We start from the raw sequence: 19,994 nt of genomic DNA, 5'->3' as shown, positions 1-19,994 counted from the left end.
CCCCCCCCCCCCCCCCCCGTCGATCATTTGTTGGTCACAGTCACAGTCGATCAGCTTCCCTCCTACTCCCCCTCGCTCACGGCAGTTGACCATGCCGAGCGGCGAACATTACTCGCATTACGCAACCCCACCCGATTATATAAAGAAACCCCATATCTGATGTGGTGTCTTTTCCATTCCGCCGTTGACACAGTGGGATGAAAGCGATGATATGATGCCAAGTGCTGGCCAGCGTCCTACAGACCCGGACATCCTTGTCGTGGAGGCGTGGGGACAAGGATTTTTGGTGGGCTCCCTTGTTGTCATGATTGCCCTCACCGCGGCCAACATGAAAAAAGGGGTGCTCCTGCACAACTCATCGTCGCAGAGGTAAGTTGTGCTGCCTCGTTGCGGCGAATGGGGCACTATCCCGTGCTGATGTAGACGCTTAGCTCGCCCTGGCCCTCGGGCACTGAACGTTCATCTTTCTCCATGCGCCTGCCCAGGGCTGGTATCTTTCGGTTACGGCTGTCGGCCTCACAATTTCGCACTCCCTCCACAACGTGATCGCATGGATGAAGATTCGCGGCTTCTTCACCCCCTGGGGCACGCGACTCTATCTGATCACCCTGCTGGCGGCCCAGCCGTACTGGGTCGTCGAGATCTATGCCAATTTTGCCTTTTTCAATCGGGGCCAGGCCTTATATACCACCACTCGGCCACTCGAGCCGCTGTTCCGGTGCCGTGTCCGAGCGCAATTCTTTCCAAGCCCGGCATTGCTGATCTGAATCTAGGGACCCTTGGTGGATCTTCACTACCTGCTTTCTCCTATACATCATCCAGCGGGGTTATGGGTGTTCGCTGGTGCAGCTGATCCGCATCAGCCCACGTTTCGGCGTCATGCTCATGTTCATGGTGATTTCCATCGTGTTTGCGGTGGTGGACATGTGTGCAACCCGAGTCGAGAATCGCCTAGGCTGCCCCCCGGGAATGGAGCCGTTCTGGAAGGTAAACGGCCGCCACTGACGAGAGGAAGATCAGCATGCTAACCCTGCTGTAGCTGGCGTTTGTTTTCAAGTGCCTGAGCGACACTATCATCTTGGATGACTTCTAAAGCGCCCTGAATCGACTGCGCTATCACTATCACCCGGACGCGCCCCCACCGCAGGAGACCACGCACGCTCGTGGTCGAAGCACAAATAGGCTTGTGGAATGTGTGCCCGAGGCATCTATCAAACGCCCTGATCCAGTATGTCGTCCACCTGACATGGTGTAAAGCCTGGAGTATCGTGTGTCGGCGCCAACGCGCACGGTACAGGCTGAATATACATGCTGGATCTGCTAGCTACATAGCCGCTACGCATGGAAAGGAGGGTTCTCTATTTATCTATTGATAGATATGTTATGTCCTTCAGTAGATAGTTGGGAGGCTTTCCTTTGTAACAATGTATACAATGATGACCATGTGCAACTAGTTTGGAGAATACAGGAAAACATGCTGTGTGCAAACGCGTGGTCACGTTACTTGGCGTCACAGCCATACGTCTGTCTGGCTGTTTGCCTGCGCCAACTAAAATACCGCCAGATCGATCGCCTACTGAGTCAGCTATCCCCAGGGGGAGTCCACATCGTTAATCACTGCGACGTTTAGCGGTATCGGGGAAGACAAAGAAAAACACTCGCAATGCACTCTTTGGCGCCATGTCATAAAATAGGCTTGGACATATAAATGCCTACGACGTCGTCGCCATAGTGACCTGGCCATCGAACGTGGGCGTCGCGAGGCAGCGACAAACGTGATCTGCCTCCGACGTCACACCAGGCTGTGCCGATCACCTTCGACACATTAACTGAACTCACAGTGGAGCTTCGGTGGGCTCAAACGCTGGGGATAGTACCAGCAGGGGGAGGGGCGCGACACACGTCCGTGACACATCCTCGCGTCTTTGTCTGGCGGACATGATGGAGACCCACTTCACCGAACCGCTGGAGTTTAAATGATCACCTGTGCGGCTGATTCGTTCAACACCCAACGCCACCGACGATCAAATGCAGCTACGGGGTGGAAGTTTTTGTTTACCGGAGTAGACAACGTATTCCTTTATCTTGGGATCGACAGATCAGGTTGCCCTCGCTCTACTACAGCCAGCACAAACATTCACTCTTCATTGAAGATAGCTATATACTCTAGAATCGAGCAGATCTTAATTCCGGCCGGACAAGCTTGGTTAAAGACAGTGGTTCTAAACGATGTTCATTCCGACTCCATCTCCTTGTACCGAGCTGAGCGACGGGATTTGGTGTGAGAGGTCGGGACACTCTCATAGATGCTGCTCACTCTCCTGTGCAGGCGGTGATTTTCCTGGTTTTGATCCTCCACTTGTTCCTCCAGCTTTCTATAGCTTTCCGTCAGCTCGAGGTCCCGTAGAGTGTCACTTGGTAGTGCAATGAAGATAAGCTTACCGGACTCTGGCTTCGAGACTTGAAGATACAGATCAGCACCGTTCAAGGGTGAATGACGGCCGGGTTTGGGACATCATATGACGGGACATACTCGCGGATCAACGACGCGAGAGCCTTCAGATCATCCACATTATTGGGATGCTCAGGAAGCTCGTTTGTGATCACGCTGTCGACCTCCCACATTGCATCTCTGTCGCTTGCGCCGTTTTCTTGGGTTAAAATGCCCTCACCCGAGGCGGCCTGAAAGTTCGGTTTCCTGTCATCTGGCGGAGCTGATTCTGTGAAGTGTGAGGCATTCGACCGGGTACCGGATTGCGATTTCTTTTCAGCTGATGCCAGTAGATTCCGGAGCTCGTTCAGTCGTGGCAGGTGAGCTTTCATTGTTGTCGGAGGATATGAGTGACGCCGGGAGGAATGGGATTTCTGTGAGATATGTGCATACCGCGAAGGCGAGAGGTCCCAGCCTAGGACGCACATGGCGCTTTATAAGGGTTGGCTGTCTCGTTGACTTAAAATCAAGATGACACCACGCGCCAACCCTGCCCGAAACGGTTCACCCAATGCAAGCCCGAAGTTGAAGGTGACATTGAGGCCACGGTCCTAGGCATGGGCAGACCAAAGGCCGAGTGTAACCTCGCCGATCCTTGTGGCACTCAACGGTGACCAACTAGGGACTAGTCAAACTATGTGCAGTCGGGTTATCTTGCCTTCCTGCAAACCAGAACAATTGAGGCTGGATTCCCTGACTCGAGTTATCGGATGGTGAGAATACGGGTGACGTCCATGGCAACGATACAGATAATTATCATAGAGCAGGAAACAAGAGACAACATCACAAGCTATTACTGTAAATACGGCCCTCTAACCTCTGAACGCATGCTAAAGAAGAACCCAGTATGCTCTTCATACTAAAAGCTGCACGAGATGTTTTCAACGAAACGCTCTGAGTCCATTTTCTAGCATCCATTAGGTTTGTCCCGGAAAACACTCGCAATCTGCCGAGAGTATCGAGGTTCCGCTCGTCTCTTGGCCACATAAACATTCGAAGTCAATGGTGCGCATGTATGGACGTATGACTTCCCAGAGCTGCTTGCGACAATGTTCGAGCTTTCGAGGGCGCACTTCACGCGCGGAAGGAAGAATGCAGAGACGGTGGCTGATTCCAACGTGTGTTTATGGACGACCGTAAGGTGCATTACCAACCAATCAATGGGGGCCGATAGCTTGATAGAGACGTGTCGAGAAATAACCTCGGGATGCGTAAGCGGAGATAGGATGCTAGGCCCATTCTAGGTCGAGAACCCGGAAACCTCATAAGAAGAGGACAAGTAACATTCAACCGCCAGAACCCCGCATTCGCAGGGTAATGTCTAATAGCTGCACTGCAGGTTGGGCATCCCCATATCAGGCGTATCTTCGCCTTTTCTTAGGGTTCTGGTCTGTGGACAACATGATGACATTTTCACGGACGGTGTCTCTCCTGGATCTTCTACCTCTAAGACCCTCTCAATGAGCAGCTGCAGCCTTGGGGATTTCACGGTATCACAACATACGCTGTTGTACAAATATGGTGCTTGTATGGAAAATTTGTGCATGAGAAGGCCATGGACTCGGTACTGGAGTATTGCCGGTAGCGCGCGCGTACGCCTTAAATCGCTTGGAACTGTCACACTAGTCCGCTTTAGAGGGACTTCGGATTTCTCCCCGTCTATCGTGACCCTGGGTCAAACTGCGGGCCAAGAATGGTGGGATGTTGGTCAGATCATGCCGATGCCCCGGGAGACCAACTGGGCAACATGAAGGGTATGAAAAATCAGCTGGGAAATTGCCGTAAGCGGAGTAGCCGTGGTTATATTCGACTACCCCTCACAGTGAAGTTCCAGGTCGGCCACTTTGCCGATAGGATAACTCTAATACTAGTCGACAGCACCGCATACGTTCAAGAGACCTCAAGCTTCTGATCCTGCTCGACGATCAAAGGCACAATCGCCAAGCGACGAATCTCGAAATAGGGGAGGGGCTGCTCCGACGTTGGTGTCGTCGGTCTTCGGACCGCACCTTCAACTAACGGATGGTACTGGTGGTTGCGACAATATGGATTGAATACATGAAGTCTTCGAGGCAACCCAACACAGGGAAAGCAATTGTATATGCTCGCCAGGCTCCAGCTGATCTAGCATGTAGCATTCACCGACAGCGATCGGACACGGCTCCGGTTGGGTACCCTTGCGCAGTCGCCATCGCATGCTCCAAAGCTGCTCAATGACAGCCGAAGACTGCACGTGCAATGTCATACGCAACAACCTGCCAGAACAGAGCAGTGTCAAGCGATCACGATGTAAGCACTGTAGCGGTCGTAGCTCTTCGACCGGTCATGGTAAGCATTGGCAGGACTCCACAAGGTATCCTTGGGGGATCTGTTCGCGGCGGCACAACAGATGTGCCAGCATCAAAGGCTTACCGAGGAAAGGGGGAGGAGCCCCGCAATCAATTAGACCGTTCACCAACCAATGAAGGAGGTAATTTATCCGTGACGGTCTGTGCTGAGCGTGTAGGAATCGGACTGTAGAGAGAAGACGAGAAGCAGCGATGAATGTCACTGCCGCATGGGATCGGCTGCGCGTAAAGAGAATCGTTATGTCCTAGGCATGCTGAAACTCACTTTATTCTCGATAACCTTCAAGTATGCGAGAGGCAACCCACTGCTGAGAATCACTTGAGGCCGGAACAGTGGCGGTGTTCTTGTTGCGACAAGGCGCCTCCCGGACATGACCTGGCTCGAGGTCGAGGTCAAAGAGTTTGATATCCGGCCCCGTCCGAGGCTGGACGACATCCTGGACCGGTTGGCGAATGGACTGACGGGCGCACACTAGGGTGGACCAAGATTAGTCATCGGGCGCACGTCCAACACGGTCTGTCAGAAGCGCTCTCATCACACAGCCGTTGTAGGTTGACGGATGAATCGATCGGGTGGGAAGTAAACCTACCACCGACAGCTAGCTTCCCACGGCGCTTGCTCAGGTGACCTTGGGCGATTTCTCTGGCCATCAGTGGCCCTTGACACAGTTTAATTCGTTCTCCGAACCCATCACCGGGGTTAGCGGATGTCCTCTTTGTAAGGTAATACAGACGAAATTCAAGAATCTATTGGAGTCAGGGCAGCGTTATTAATGGCTGCAGAGGGTTTATCACCTACCTTGAATTCACCGCGGTCGAGGTCCAAAAGGTCCTGCATCCAATCGCCCAGCCAGCATTGGTGGTCTAGGATTCATTAGGATCTCTGCGGATTCGGACAGTGCATGGAGAGACGGCCTTACCAAAGTCTTGTATCTGCCAGACGATTTTCAGCTTGCGTACCATTGCCCTCCGCTGCTCGCTCGCCTGGACGAGCATGCGGATATAGGGAAGCACTCGCAAAATGCCAGTGTCCTCTACGATGAACACGATCGTCCCAAACGGAGAAAAGTCGATCGATGGGCCGTATGGCCCCAGCAACAGTGCAGGCTGTCGACGCTGGTGTAGCCATTCGCGGAGATAGAGTCGTGTACTGAGGCTGGAGGCTCGTGGTCGGGTCAGAACGTACAGGATGCGCGGTCCGGGCGCATCATCCCAGTAAGCGACATAGAAGGGCTGGAGTTGGAAGCACGAGCGAAATCCTGCGTGAGGCAACCAGAGGTATACGTACTGCCCCGGCCGGATGTGCTAATTGGGGGACACTGTAATGTCCATGCGAAGCAGCTCATGAAAGGGACATATGGTTAGGGCGGGGCGCCCAGCACTCCAGCGTTGTTGAACGAAAACTGCATGGGAGACGGCGACGGCACTCAGCACGATCCATAGGGCCCCAGCACCAACCACTTGCCAGCGGGATTCTGACCCTTGGTCCCACGTATGATACGCCAGGGCCACCATTGCCGTGACCGCCAGAGAGTAGTGGATTTTCATGGCGACCTGACAGTGCTGTCGGACGACCGCATGCAAGGTCACGGGGATCATGAGAAGAACGGCGGCAGCTGCCTAGCCCTGGTTAGTGGTATGCTCTCGGATCACAACGATAATTATCATCATCATCATCATCATCATCATCGAGGGGCAGCGTGGTGGACTGACCAGTAAAGGCACCCAGTCATGCCTCAGCGAGGCGATCGGGTTCTCCGCTCTGGCGATGGCAATGGCTCCATGAAGCAGGGAATGGGCGGCCATCACCCGCCCAACCCAGCGATGCGACCACGCAACGGCAGAGGGGCTGATTCCGAGCAGATGGGCCGGGAGACTAAAGGTCAGGCCCATACCGAGCGGCAAGAGGTTCAGGACGGCGAGCTTCGCCGCACGTTGCTGGACGTCGGCCCAGCCATGGGCCGACACGAGTAGGAGGACAATGTTGGCGCCCAAGAGCACCCCAACCAAGATCGCCTCGAGAGCGGTGGCGATGTCAATAGCCTGGAGAAGCCACGGCAACTCGCGGCCGAGACGCCGTCCAAAGGAGGCCGCGAACGGGCGTTCGACAGTCCACCGACCCAGCCGGTGCGCCGACCGCGTGATCAGCCAGACGCCCAGCAAGGCAGCAATCCATATTCCGTACCAGTCAACGGACTGGATTTGGGTAGCCTGTTCATACAGGTCTGAGAGGGCTGGAGGCATTGTGTCTGGGGGAGCGGAAGTTGGGTCTGGCAGATGGGAGATGGGAGATGTTGGCCTATAAGCATTTTCACGGCGTCGGCCTTGGGCCACCGGGACAGCTAGATGCTACACACTTTCATTATTGGTGGTCGGCTCTGCGGCCCTCCTGTTGTAGTTGGAGATGGTGAGACGGTGAAGTATATGGCGGGCACGTGTATTTGCCCGTGTAACCACGAGGTCAAATCCGAGAAACGCTGGGTCCTATTAGCCCTTCCAATCTGATGCCCGGCATCAGAACTGTGAGGTGCATCTAAGACAACCTATAAAAGCAATGAATGGGTATTTAGCGAGCTTCTGCTTCTAAGAGGCAGGGTCAGGTTTTGACGTCCTTATTACCATGGTGGCTTATGGGAAGTCATTTTATTGTTCTACCGTAGCTCTACATAATGCTGACAAAGGTTGAATTATCTGAGAATGGAGTTGTGTTCGACTGCTACGTTTGTCGCTCTATAGTACATACAGAAGCACCGCTTGAACTCGTATCAGTTGTGGGAACAAGCCAGTAATTCTACAGACCCTTGTACGGAAATCTTCAGACACTCCCCGGCGCAAACACATATACAAAATGGTTAATCAGCTAAGGTATGTAACAACAACTGACGGCTCCTCCAAGTCCGTTCGGTTATGTGTCCAGGAATAGATATTTTAACAGGGGTTCAAAGGCGCGGTTCTACCCAGCTGAGCACGCAGGATGCTTGTGTCGAGTGAATTCTTCCGCGGGATCCAGATTAGAGATACAGAATTAGGAGCTCTGGCTTGCCGCAGGCCCCACCCCTTCACAGTTTCTCAACTTCCTAGGGGCCATAAAGCCTTCCAACAAGCCCGATGCTTATACATGAGATTTCATTTCTAGAAAAAAAAAAAAAAAAAAAAAAAAAAAAAAAAAAAAAAAAAAAAAAAAAAAAAATTAAGAAGCATTAAACTTTATGAAAAAAAAAAAAAAAAAAAAAAAAAAACAAACCTGATGAGCAGAACAATTCTGAATTGTTCTATCGAATACTGACTGATTGCCTGGTACAATTGCTAAGCACACTCCGGAAAAGCTCATGCCGCAGTAACTAATATGACGAGGCTATCCTTCCACTGCAGTACTGTAAACGTCTTGATTTCAAATTGCTCATGATCCACTAAACTATCATCTAAAGCAGAAGAACACATGCATCTTATCTTCTTCTCATTCTTCTCAGCCGGCAATTTTACAAACAGAAAGCCTGATACCAAACAGACCGTCCGGCCAATCTCATAGGGCACATCGCCAGCGATGTTAACCCGGTCAATGCCAGCCACTTAGTACACCTCCACACCTCCGTTTGCCAACAAATGGCCCTTATAGACCGCATAATCGGCTTCAATCAAGGTTAGTGCTCTCACGTATGCTTGCATATCTGTCTTATCCAAGGCCATACTGTTGATCATCCTTTCCACGTAGTCCTTCCGGCTAAAGGTTATTTGTGACGCAGGCTTATCGGATGGAGTAGTTGAGTCGGTTGCGGCGGCAGTTGCCCCTTCTACAGGAATTGGGCGAACAGGATTTCCGGGTTGCGGTTCTGAATTATCATTGGACTCTGCATTGATGGTATTCGGAGCGGGGCTGGCTGTCGCCTCTCGCTTCGCCGTGATACTAGATTGACCTCTTGGGACATGGCTTCTTTCCGGCTTTGCTCGTTGCCACACGTCCAGTGGGCACGGCGTGGGCGACCGGCTTGGAGTTCCAATAGGTAGCCCTTGCTCCCAGTTATTGTAACGTGTCTCCTGTTTCTCCCAGGCCTCCGTGATTTTTGACGTAGCCAGTTCCTCATTGGTTAATTTGATGAGATTTGTTCGTGTAATCCAATTGGTCCCATCTCGGCATAAGTGTTTGTCTTCCTCCTTGATGTTAGTCCACTTGAGCTTCACATAGGTCGTTGGCGCCTTAGAGCTTTTCGTATTAGGGGGCCTCTCCAGAATGGCTACACCAACAATCCCTTCGATATTCTCGGGGCCATAGCGACGGCGCGTTTTACCCCGTTTGTCTCTGTCCATGATGGAGCAAAGCCGCGACTTCGAATCGGACACTTGCTGAAGACCATCGAAATTGTGTCCTGTGCCGGATTGGATGACATACTTGCACGCTTGCTTTGGCCCGTATCGAACAATTAGGTTCTCAGCTGCGAGCATCATGAACCACGCATCTGCCACCCCGTTCGAATGGCCATCTTTTGATAATGTATCTAATCGGACTAGCAATTCACCATCGTTATCTTCGTTCGGATTCGAGCTTCCGGCCGAATCTGGTTCCTCGACGGATGCAATTGCGGTATCGGGATCAGGAAATGCTGTTTTTTTATAATGTCCCTCTCCCTGCTCATTAGAAGCGTTGGTTGGTTTCTGCTCCACCGGCGCCTCCTCTGCACGTGGAAACCATGTACTCTGCGGCACAGGTTGTGGTGGTATCGATGACGCCCCATTCTCAGGGGCCTGACCAGTAGAACCTGATGCGGCATGTTCCTCCGTATCAATGTCCATCAAATCTTCGCCATCTTTCTCGATGTCCGCTTCCGTAGATTGGATGGCTTCTTGAATGTTGTTGTGCCTGTTCTCCAGCTCAGCCCTCTCATCCTTGGTAAGCTGCGAGCCATTCAATTGGCTGTCCGCGGCTAGCAAGTCCTTCCGGAGTGACTCGAGCTCCTGCTGGCGCTGTTTTCGCTTGTCTTCAATTTTCCTTTTCTGGGCGGCAATTTCATCCTTTTCACGGGTCTTTCGAGCATTGGTGTTTTTGTCGACACCAGTGGGCTTTGAAGTATCCTTTCCTGAACGTGTGTTGGCCATGTTTGCTACAGCCAACGAAGTTTGGTGGATGGATAGATGATAGACATCACAGTCCGGACACAGAGGATTTATATCTTATCTACTAGCTGCTTTAGCGTAAGATGCCACATAAAGTAGATGTAAGTGACAAACAGGTATACCCTTATGATTTCTGAGGCATACAATGAATTGCGGTGCAGTGAGACTGAATAACAGCAGTGTCTCGGGAATCCTCTCGAAATGGTGGGGATTGAGCCTGCATCATCCATAAAGCTTATCGATGTAAGCCATTACATTTTGCGGGCTTCAGAAAAGAAACTCGAAGTCCTTTCCCGCTGATCAAGCTACATCTTGGATTTACCAAGGACATTCCTCCAGGTATCTGCCGTATCTTCCGCCTGGGAGCCAATATTGCTTTAAATTCTTGATGTTCTCCGTGCTTCGTACAGGCTTATTCGGGACCATCTCGAATCTGGCACCTGCAGCATATAACTGCGGGGATAAAGTGTAGAGACTCGCACGTCTTTTTGAGTACGTCCTTGCACAAGGGTTGCACCTTCTGAAGATTCCAAGGGCTGCTCCAGTCATTTTGTTGACCATTGTCGTAGCGAGAGTAGTGATCGGCAATAGGTACAGTATACCCAAGTGTGCGCAACATACACTTTGGGCCTGCCCCCATTAAACCTGTCATGTGCGAAGGGACAATCCTACATTTGCGGCAAGCATGAAGCAGACTACTGCAGGTCAATCACTGTTGTTCTATTCATTGGCAAAAACAGTAACAGAGAGTACTCTACAATAAGATCTTGGGCTAGGTCGTGTGACAATACTCGACCTGGTCTTCTGGCACCGTGACATTACGAGGTAAATCCAGGCTGCTGGCACCGAAATCATCGAATGGCCTCACTTCAGCTTCCTGGTAATTCATCATAGTCTGTAGCCATCGGGGTACTAGCGACTGGCAATATCGAACAGGGACGGGCGCAGATGGTTGTTGATGCAAGCTGTGGCGGTGGAAGTCCGTCATGGGCAATGCTGCGGAAAGACGCGCCAATGGATCCCAGGGAGGCAATAGCATTGGAGGCTCAGTCGGGAGCGCCAAGCTGGCTTCCTCGACATGCTGCACGTGATGGAATCTCGGAAAGCTCGGTGGCGCGGTTTCTAGTATAGAAGAGAGCCCGAGTGCATCGGACGAGGGTATAGGGTCCGGTGCATCAAAAGAGGGACCTGGAGGGTACAGCTCTTGTGAGTGGTATGCCCAGAAGGGCATAACGCCGCTTGTGCTCGGCTGCTGAGGCTGTTCAGCCTCGCCTCCAAAGGGCCATCCTGCCGCCTGCGATGCAGGAATAGACGGATGTGACAAACCGTTGGTCTCGGACCCGGTTAGACACCCGGATTGAGGCCAGGTCCAATCCCAGAAAGATGCGGGCAATGTCTCCGACGAGCATGGTTCCATAGCCCACGGCGTCAAGTACCATGGATCTGCCGTAGGATCCCCAGTCGAGTTGTCTGCGGGCATATACGAGTCCGGGAGTGCGATTGCGCTAGATGGGGGTCCCCAGCCTGCATTGTCGCCGATCCCGGATAGAATAGTGCTGTTCCTATCATCTCTAATCTCATTCCATTGCCCACGAGTAGTAATGTTTGCAGGGCACGTAGTGGGTGAGCCACGTTCAGTACCATTGTCTCTTGGGATGGTGATATCTGAAGCGCAGCGCATATTGGACGCGCTCCATTGGTGTCCCTTCATGGACTCGCTGACGTGAGCCACATCCGTTGTTGTGGTGCCACTAGGAGGCTGGTCGGCATAAACCCTGCGGACTGACAACTTCTCTGTTCGTATTTCGGTAGAGATCTTAGTACGATGGTTCAAGCTCTGTCGAACCGATTGAGGAACGCAAGTTCTTCCGCTTCTCCGGCACGCTTCGCAGGGCCAGGGTTGAGAACACTATTAACCCGTTACGTTAGTCAAACGCGCTGTCGGCCAACAGTTTATCACGAGTTCCAGTTCCTTGTGGCTTCGCGCACCTTGATTTTCCGACGAAAACATCTCTCACAAGCTCGTTTCACTCTGCGCTATTTCCGTCTATCAGCTAATGTTCACCCAGCAGACGGTGGTTGTTGCGCTGCAGGCCGAGAAGAGCGAAACGTCAACATACCTTTGTAGGCACGTTGGGCCTTCGGTGTTCCTCGACAGGCTCAGTGACACTGGCGTCCTCTTGCTGCTCACGGACCGGAGCTACAACCGATACGAAGCCTTCTGCTGCAGTCGCAACTCCGCCAAGGCTTTCGTCGGTCCGTAATGCGTCTCTTGACACCTGAGTATAATAATCCTCCAGCGGAGGCAGTGACTGCTGCTCGTCCATGGGTGACCAAATGGCTTGGTTGGTCGGTACACAGATGCCAAAAGCGTGATGATGGGTGGGAACATTAACACACGCCCGAAAGAATCTAGTCGGGATGTTTGTGTCCGTAATGGTTGGCCTGTCAATCATTTATATTATGCTCTGGTCTGAGGGGCAGACTCAAATCACGCAGTAGCGATATAGTATGATAGAATCACGCATGAAGAATGCTAGGCATGCCAATACACCGTCATTTTGAATTATAGAAGTGCAGATCATGTCCTTCTCCAGTCAGTCTGCTGTACAGTCTGCTCGGTAGCAGCCAAGGTGACCTCCGTATGCTCAAAAAGGCAGGAAACGGTTTCCCGTTCCTGTGACGAGCAGCAGGAATCAGGGGAGCGGCGTCGCTCTCAAGAGCAACATGCTGGCTCCCCGGGGCACACAAACAGTTTCCGGGAGCTTGGGCCCTTCTCCGGGGGACCTGTTGCTCTTACGACCCCTGGGCTACGCTTTCCTACGTGGTCGCGGCGAACAGTCGTCCGCACGAGTATGAGGTCCTATGGCCTTCGGCGCGGACGTGGTCTCCTGGAAGTCATTGCTCACTACACAAACACGGGCGTCTGAGTTACACACGCACTGTACGAAAGAACCGAGAATAATTATGCATAAGATCCTCGCATCTGAGCCTATCGACGCCAATACCCAACGTATATGTGATGAACATGCCGTAAAAACCATACATGCTACTTACTGGCCTGCAGTCGCAACCCGCTGCGTCCCTTCCATAAGCAATTCCCCGTCAACCTTACAATCCTCACACGTAACAGACAGTGTCAGGAAAGCAGACTGACCGTTGACAGCTTCGAGCCCAGGGCATCCAGATTGGGGAACAATGCAAGCAGAGTTCGGTATCCCCGGTTGCCCCGTGACGACAGGGAAACAAGGTTGGGTGCCTGCGGAGACTTGCTCAGTAGAGGCCATCTGAGAGTAAATTATCTCCTGCCACCACACCGAGGCGGCACTTGGCAATGATCCTACACCACCTGTATTCGATGGAATGCTTTGGGTAAGGGTCTCCTCATCTGCAAGGAATGGTCCTGTGGAGGGTCCACTGATGCGGTCATTGTTCAACGACGTAGACCCAGCGTGAGGCTGAGAGCTTCGGCTGACTTTGGGGAACGCCTCCGAACGCAACACCAATTTCTGAGAACGGGCTCTTGCAGTCCGCGATCGTTTCTTCTTGTTTGATGGCGAGAACCGATATTCCGGGTGCGCTCCAGCATGCTTTTGTTTCTCTATCACCGCGAGCGTCTTGTACTGCTTACGGATGTGGGGGGTTTGCATCTTCCAGCTCCGTCCGGTGAGGATGGAGATGGCCTGATGATCGTTCTGTGCAAGCCAATGCTTCGCCTGATCACTATACGCCAGCCTGTACAGCATGAGTGAATTCATTGGGCGTGAAATCCTGCCATGCCGTTGCAATGCCTCCTGGTGGCGTCTCGACGGGACGGTGTACCCAGGCGCACATGTCTCTAACCGGGATGTGCGGCGTGCGGTTGACCAATTCGCTCAGCGGGCATGGCAGGTCTAGATTGAGCCTCAACGTTGCGCGCTTGACTTGATCGTTCCTTGTCATGGCTACGGCGCAATTCAGCCGTCGATGTCTGTTGTTCTGGCACATAGGCTCTGGCTTCGTCTGGTCCGCGTCGGTCCCATCCATTGGAGTGAGTGAGTTCGCAAGCGTATGGTCTCCATCAACTAACTACAAGGATCATCATACTCCCAGTCAGTACGCCTGGTCTTCCAGCTGCCGCGCAGTAGGAAAGCATCTCACCGGCTGTGAAACCACACGATAGGGGATTTCCGCCGAAACCGTTACCATAGAGACAGGCTGATCGAAGCGCTGGGACTGTCGGAATATGAGACTGTATGGCTCCTGGTGGCTTCGCATGCCTACCACAGCGTATTTTGCAGAAGCTTGGGGAAGACCATTGGAGATGCACGGAAGGTGCTGCCGAAGATCCTCACAACCGGTAACAGGCATGAATCAAGACTAGAGATATGGCTGTGGTGGTTCAGATATCGGAACTCCCGATGTGATTTGGAGAAAAATGGACGCCTCGGTCCCAATCCCATTGGGTTTAGTTGTGGCTGCAGATAATTCTGGCATGCTTACACAAGGCTGAGCGTAGAGCCTTCCTCGAATGGCAGGACGATCATTCCAATGCCAGTAACCGGAAACTGAGGTGGTAAGCGAGCGCAAGTTGGGATTAGGATGGACCGCGATGGCAGGCCCCGGTTCTTATCAAGGGCAAGCATGAATCCGGGGTCTTTCTAACTTGACCACTGACGCTACAGATAGCTTGCCTGTCCTGGATCAATAGTGGAATTCTTTTAGATCTCAGCTGGTAGAACATGATGATCTACTGCCACCGAGGGACCCCTGCGACCTAGAGACGTATTAATTACAGGCGAAGATGTGGACGGAGTAGGGTCTGGAATTAGAACAGAATGAATGTGTACCAGTATGTCCGGGAGTGGTTAGAGCGATGTGCCAGTGAACCCACCCACACAAGAAATGAGATGGCCATTTGTAAGCAGCCGAATTAGGCAACAAGGTTATTTTGGGCGTCTTCGGTGGCCCAACTGAGACATGCCGAACAGCGGCTATGTCGTCTATCATTCTGAAAGGTGATCAGGATCTATTGCGTGAGATGCGATCAGTATGTCCACACTTTTTGCAGTCTGGTCAATTTGGTCGAGATCCCGACAACCCCATTTTCTGTAGAGTTGGATTGGAAATAGGTTTTCTTGTTCGGGATGGAATGCTGCTGGCGGGTCAATTCTCATTGGTCATGTCCGCCCGGAAAGACTAACTGCCCAGCACGGCAATGCTCGACACACATCATTTGAAAGTGGAGGGAACGGAGCAAATTATCAACCCTGCTATGCTGATTTGGACGACTTATCCCTTAGAGTGGGCATTATGTCTTAAAATTTAGCGCGCTTATTGATTTTGTATGTGTCTCCTGGAGTTACCAAAAGCCGGTTGTGCCGGACACGCTGGAGTAGCTAGTGTTGGTCATGTTATAGTTACCACCCAGTCTCTCTGAGTCATTCCCAAACCTTTGTGCCAGAACACGAATGCCCCGCAGTTGCAAGGATCTGTACCTCCTTAAATCTTGAGTGGATAGCTCTGGCTAGTGTTGGGAAAGAAGGAAAGGGAAGGTGGCAAAGCCAATTTTTGGAAATTCTGTATCTATCTAGCCTTCATATATCCGGGCGGTGATCGTTTTCGGCTAAATATAAATTTACGTACAATATGCGGGCGGGCGCCGTTTTCAGCTAGGTTCATTAGGCAACCCATACCATCCTTTTCAAGGAACAGAACGGCCCTCGATCCGAATTACCGCTTCCTTGGACCATATCCAGAATACCATCTTCTCCAGACAAGGGAATAATACACCATCACCCAGTTTTCCGGTTACAGTATTCCAGCTTTCCCAGCTTTTTCCAAGTGAACCCGCCGCCACTTCCATGTCCCAATCAAGCCTTCGGCTATACGGTCCTTGTTTCCGGGTAGAGGAGGGAAATCGAAGTCCAGGCTAATCGGAATGAAGTTGCTGTTGAAGGGAAAAAGGGCTTGGAACTGAGGAACATCGGTTGCAGAATGAGATCAATAGATGGTTGACCCCCCTGGTACATATTAAATTTGCAGGAACTAGTATACCCTAAGCCCATCACATGCGATACCTCCGGGTCCGTGTATTAGTCCAGGCACATGCCCTGCAAAGAGTGCCATCTGTGTTGAGGCTTGTAGAAGCCGTAGAGGCGGTTGGATTCGCACAAGATACTGCGCGAAACGGGTGGAATCAACTTGATTTACGTTAGCTAGGGAAGATATCTCAAACCGCCTGATAGCCTTATAGCTGATATTATTGTAGCCCATCTATAAAATTTTCATATGCTTGAATGACAGGCCACACAAATAATCACCAAGTGCGCCCGGGAGTACAACCCGTGACAACTACCCGCCAAGTACGTTCAGTTCCGGGTGTGGGGCCGTAAACCGTACCCGGTGAAAGGTCATGCCCCAATAAAAGAAAGGGTGTCATGGATTCAGATCAAAAGGGGAGCCAGGCGCTGAAGGGATGATGACTAATAGTGCCAAAAGGGAAGGTGGAGACATATAGCTGCTGGAATAGCTCTGGCTGAGCTTGACTGAGCTCCTCAAACAATTGGGGGCTGCCATATGCCGAAGATATTGCTACGGTGTCATAGATTCTGATATGGCACACAAACGAAGATTAGACATGATAAGATGAACGTAATTCATAAGTACATGCTTAGGACTACCCATGTGCTTTTGATCAAAGTGAGTCAGTGTACTTGATTAATCAAGGTTATAATGTGATCGAGTATTGCAATCCTTCTGGGTATAAACGCGGCGTTGGCGCTGTGTGGTGGTTATTCAGCGACATATAAGCAGGTGAAGCTAACTCAGTACGGGTTATTGTCAGCCAATTGCTACTCAAGTAGCAGTGAAACATGGAAGTCAAGTGAATTAGTCAAGTGAATTATCCTTAAATTATTGCTACGAGAACAATGGAGGTATGATGGTTGAGCAGAACATGTAAGTTACCCCATGATGTGTCGATTACTGGCCTGGGTTTATATCAGATGGCGTAGGGGGCTTGCGTTTGAGACATGCCGTGGTCGCTTGGACGGCCGCAAAGGACAGCGAATGAGAGTTGCATGTGGTGGTAACGGATTTCAGCAGCTGGTCAACCTGGGTGAGTTAAGTGGTCTGAATTTACAAGCGTTTGCCTGCTAATGTGACAGACGACGTGGTAACTAATTCGGATGGCGTTCTTGGGTGCTTTGATAACGTGGGATATGTGCTGGCCTGATGTGCGGACAATTGGGCGAGTGCTAAGCGCGCATACATACTTGTCATTGAACAAGCGGATAGGCAAGATTAATATTTCCATCCATGCTCACCAAGATTTGCGAAAGGTTGCCACATACCTATCGCACATAACTACAAGACGGCTCTGATTGAATGCTGGTATTTGTCAGGCACCTATGGAAAAAGCGGGGCCGCCATCGAGATATTATAAGATCCAAAGAAGGGAGGAAACAAACAATAAAGAAGGAACGTCATTTCTATATGTACAGTATATGACAGAGGAATTGAGTACTCTGATAATGCTATTACAAGTCTCCTTTTCCTCCAAAGTAAGGTATCAATGAGTATGGCCCAGTATGATGGCTCGACAAATCTGCGTCTATAATATTTCTTCTATGCACAGGGTATGAGTGCAAGAAACCGTATGTACAATCCATTGTTTCCTTTATAAGATCCTGCACTGGAAATAAGTATAAGAACAATTTCATCTGGTACAGTATACTCGTGGCTCTCACATAACTATACAGGGAGAGCAAAATGTGATCTGCAGATGTTGTGGGTCCTTCAGTGCTACATCAGTAGACGGAGATAGGGACTCGTCTGAATGTCGATGTTGCCGCTTTTGAGAGCCATTGAACAGCCTGCTTAGTACAGAGCGCGACAGGATTATGAAGATGCAATAGATTGAGAATAGCCCAGTGTCAGCTATTTACAACACTTCTATGTACGCAACTATTCTTGGAAAAAAAATGCTAAAGTGGTTCAATCCATTTCCGAATGTTGTCAACAAACCGGCGGGCAACATCAACTTTCACTCCATGCTTGAGGAAAAATTGTTTTTATAAAATTCCCTTGAGATCGAAATTCTCTGTCAATGATAAATTGCAAGCTTTCTTGATATCTCCTTTATTGTTTCAGAGTTCACGATGAACTGCTGCCAATGGCTGCATCCTTCTACTGCTGTACATAGAGAAAGAGCTGCGCTCCAGCTACTTACCGCCGGGTTCAGACCAAATCTCGAGATATTCACTCTTTCATATCTCATATGTCTTGTCCACGCCTCGAGGATAAGAAACACCAAGTCTGAAGGCGAGGCGGAGTAATTTTGTGGAAACCGTGGCCGTCACAATGTGGTCTAACCAACAGCGTGTAGTTGATGGGAAGACGGATGTTCACCTTAACTAGTTATTAACTAGTTACTGCAACCTATTAGTAAGGCCTCGCCCGTGTGCGACCGAGAAAACCGCTTTTGCATCCTGCCGTCAATGACTGCAGTGGAGACCAGCCGTCTTGCATTGACCTCAAGGTGGGGGCAGCGAAAATGAGAGCGGAAACAAGAGTACTGTAAATAGGAGTCTCATCAGAATGGGAGTCTGTGCTCGTAGAATGAGGTAGCCTGTCAGATAACGTGATCAGGGAATGACGCGGTCAACAATGCCAAGCCCCAGCCCCCTTTCCCGTCCTTATGTATCGATCCTCTCCCAAGGCCGACCGCTCAACTAATTTCCTCACTTCCTTTCTTCCCCTGAGATATCTCACTTCACTTTCGTTCTGTGCGATATCAACTCCATCATCCTCATCACGTATAGGGACTCGACTATTCGCTCTTTGCCGTTCTGGCCGCTGGTCCTGCCGTTTCCTGTGTTCTTATAGGACTCCAGGTTTGGATCTTGGGTTGGGTACGTACGTGTGGCTAGGCCGCAAGAGCTCTTGATACCTTTGTTGTCGTTTGTCAATCAAGGAATCATTTTCTTCTTGCCGTTCTCGCCGCTTGGCGTGCCATTCCTGTGTTTTCATAGGACTCTCCAACTTCTTGAACTGGAGTGAGCATGTACTTGTGGCCAGGCCGCAGGAGCTTCTAGTCGGTCTCTTTTACTGTTGTCCTGTCAATTCTATCACTGATCTTCTTCACCTGAGTCAGGGCTGCTCATCGCTTTTTCAAAGCCCGGGTGGGAGGGCCTATATCTCAAGCAAATACACAAGGATCAAGACGCGAACTTCTTTATCAACCTGGGCATGATAGTTGGTGTGGCTCGTCGTTTCGTCGAAGAGAATCAAAGGTAGTCAGATGACTACCAGCTTGTAAGGTGAATCGTAAATAGAGGTTGTGGCATCCTCATGTTACGCATGTGTGTATTAGCAGTCACATTAAGCACAGTTCAACCTTCCTTTATGCAGCGTAACTGTTATGAGCACTGGTAACAGCACATATTATCAAGCCAATTAATGCTAACCACGACCCGCATTTGGTTGGGCATGAATGCATCAGTGACCACATTGTATCTGCGAGGCTGTCATCACCAATGCCAATCAAAGGCGGCCACATCTATCTCACTTGTAAAAACACAGGATAATCAGCAGGACTATCTTTAGATTTATCTTACCTTACCCCCCCACTTTAATGATTCTACTACGTGCCAAACAAGATAGTTTCCAGTGTTGACTTCTCGCAAAGAACAACCATCATGGACCGAGCGACTCACGTTATCGACCCAGACGGCGAAGTTATAATAGTTCTACAAAATCCAAATGCCCCTTTTGCAGAACTAGGTGAGGCTCTGACCAGCGACAACCTTGCGTATACCCTTTCCGGACCAAGCGATGAAATCCAGAACTCGGCGGAAGGGGTAGAAGCTTTGAGAAATGAGCCGATTAAAACGCTCAAAAAGAGGAAGAAGAAAAGTAAGAAAGTGTCTAATTCTGGGCGGCGTGCTGTTCACATTCCATCCGAACCTATTCACCCGTCATTTGAAGAGTCTGCTCCTGGATGGCCTGCGGCCGAAGCAACCGTCGCAGAGCCCGCTGAACAACCCGCTGAACAACCCGCTGAA

At 50.8% G+C, this 19,994-nt stretch overlaps 11 protein-coding genes across 11 annotated transcripts in view; 4 read left to right on the top strand and 7 right to left on the bottom strand.

Moving 5' to 3' along the window:
* Nucleotides 1–211: 211 nt before the first annotated feature.
* On the top strand, nucleotides 212–1,255 carry BDQ94DRAFT_163755 (uncharacterized protein; the record flags this gene model as incomplete). Its single annotated transcript, XM_026769809.1, has 5 exons — nucleotides 212–340; nucleotides 486–718; nucleotides 774–987; nucleotides 1,040–1,056; nucleotides 1,096–1,255. 5 exons carry the CDS (start codon nucleotides 212–214, stop codon nucleotides 1,253–1,255), a joined length of 753 nt encoding a protein of 250 aa, XP_026620314.1.
* A 580-nt stretch (nucleotides 1,256–1,835) lies between these two features.
* Nucleotides 1,836–1,991, bottom strand: BDQ94DRAFT_154197 (uncharacterized protein; the record flags this gene model as incomplete). Its single annotated transcript, XM_026768268.1, has 1 exon — nucleotides 1,836–1,991. A coding segment is annotated over one exon (156 nt), but the record flags the coding sequence as incomplete, so codon positions are not given.
* Nucleotides 1,992–2,233: 242 nt separating this feature from the next.
* Nucleotides 2,234–2,823, bottom strand: BDQ94DRAFT_175759 (uncharacterized protein; the record flags this gene model as incomplete). Its single annotated transcript, XM_026772556.1, has 3 exons — nucleotides 2,234–2,375; nucleotides 2,443–2,460; nucleotides 2,534–2,823. The coding sequence occupies 3 exons, from the start codon at nucleotides 2,821–2,823 to the stop codon at nucleotides 2,234–2,236; spliced, it is 450 nt and encodes a 149-aa protein (XP_026620312.1).
* A 717-nt stretch (nucleotides 2,824–3,540) lies between these two features.
* BDQ94DRAFT_163753 (uncharacterized protein) lies at nucleotides 3,541–4,545 on the top strand (the record flags this gene model as incomplete). The annotated part of the gene is made up of 5 exons (XM_026769808.1): nucleotides 3,541–3,609; nucleotides 3,717–3,735; nucleotides 3,851–4,072; nucleotides 4,204–4,325; nucleotides 4,423–4,545. 5 exons carry the CDS (start codon nucleotides 3,541–3,543, stop codon nucleotides 4,543–4,545), a joined length of 555 nt encoding a protein of 184 aa, XP_026620311.1.
* Nucleotides 4,487–7,418, bottom strand: BDQ94DRAFT_185023 (NADPH oxidase family protein). The gene is made up of 6 exons (XM_026774779.1): nucleotides 6,553–7,418; nucleotides 6,160–6,459; nucleotides 5,760–6,126; nucleotides 5,639–5,703; nucleotides 5,430–5,586; nucleotides 4,487–5,311 (listed from the first exon to the last, which is right to left on the bottom strand). The coding sequence occupies exons 1-6, from the start codon at nucleotides 7,081–7,083 to the stop codon at nucleotides 5,106–5,108; spliced, it is 1,626 nt and encodes a 541-aa protein (XP_026620310.1). The 5' UTR covers nucleotides 7,084–7,418; the 3' UTR covers nucleotides 4,487–5,105.
* A 991-nt stretch (nucleotides 7,419–8,409) lies between these two features.
* On the bottom strand, nucleotides 8,410–9,930 carry BDQ94DRAFT_185016 (uncharacterized protein; the record flags this gene model as incomplete). Its single annotated transcript, XM_026774778.1, has 1 exon — nucleotides 8,410–9,930. The coding sequence occupies one exon, from the start codon at nucleotides 9,928–9,930 to the stop codon at nucleotides 8,410–8,412; it is 1,521 nt and encodes a 506-aa protein (XP_026620309.1).
* Nucleotides 9,931–10,720: 790 nt separating this feature from the next.
* Nucleotides 10,721–12,275, bottom strand: BDQ94DRAFT_175756 (uncharacterized protein; the record flags this gene model as incomplete). The annotated part of the gene is made up of 4 exons (XM_026772555.1): nucleotides 10,721–11,742; nucleotides 11,795–11,857; nucleotides 11,967–11,985; nucleotides 12,069–12,275. 4 exons carry the CDS (start codon nucleotides 12,273–12,275, stop codon nucleotides 10,721–10,723), a joined length of 1,311 nt encoding a protein of 436 aa, XP_026620308.1.
* A 726-nt stretch (nucleotides 12,276–13,001) lies between these two features.
* Nucleotides 13,002–14,298, bottom strand: BDQ94DRAFT_175755 (uncharacterized protein; the record flags this gene model as incomplete). Its single annotated transcript, XM_026772554.1, has 3 exons — nucleotides 13,002–13,631; nucleotides 13,690–14,016; nucleotides 14,089–14,298. 3 exons carry the CDS (start codon nucleotides 14,296–14,298, stop codon nucleotides 13,002–13,004), a joined length of 1,167 nt encoding a protein of 388 aa, XP_026620307.1.
* Nucleotides 14,299–15,141: 843 nt separating this feature from the next.
* On the bottom strand, nucleotides 15,142–15,931 carry BDQ94DRAFT_154184 (uncharacterized protein). The gene has a single exon (XM_026768267.1). It carries the CDS (start codon nucleotides 15,791–15,793, stop codon nucleotides 15,632–15,634), a length of 162 nt encoding a protein of 53 aa, XP_026620306.1. The 5' UTR covers nucleotides 15,794–15,931; the 3' UTR covers nucleotides 15,142–15,631.
* A 2,645-nt stretch (nucleotides 15,932–18,576) lies between these two features.
* On the top strand, nucleotides 18,577–19,428 carry BDQ94DRAFT_118062 (uncharacterized protein). The gene is made up of 2 exons (XM_026763713.1): nucleotides 18,577–18,842; nucleotides 19,085–19,428. The coding sequence occupies exons 1-2, from the start codon at nucleotides 18,629–18,631 to the stop codon at nucleotides 19,225–19,227; spliced, it is 357 nt and encodes a 118-aa protein (XP_026620305.1). The 5' UTR covers nucleotides 18,577–18,628; the 3' UTR covers nucleotides 19,228–19,428.
* BDQ94DRAFT_118060 (BTB/POZ domain-containing protein) overlaps nucleotides 19,254–19,994 on the top strand; it is a 2,469-nt gene continuing 1,728 nt past the window's right edge. The window contains exon 1 of the mRNA XM_026763712.1: nucleotides 19,254–19,994. This exon is cut by the window's right edge and continues 580 nt beyond it. Within this exon, the coding sequence (XP_026620304.1) occupies nucleotides 19,629–19,994 (366 nt within the window). The 5' untranslated portion in view covers nucleotides 19,254–19,628.

This window comes from Aspergillus welwitschiae, assembly GCF_003344945.1.
Source record: "Aspergillus welwitschiae strain CBS 139.54b unplaced genomic scaffold BDQ94scaffold_63, whole genome shotgun sequence".
In the NCBI taxonomy this organism is placed as follows: domain Eukaryota; kingdom Fungi; phylum Ascomycota; class Eurotiomycetes; order Eurotiales; family Aspergillaceae; genus Aspergillus; species Aspergillus welwitschiae.
Note: the sequence above shows the minus strand (reverse complement) of the source record. Positions and strands in the feature narration are given on the sequence as shown.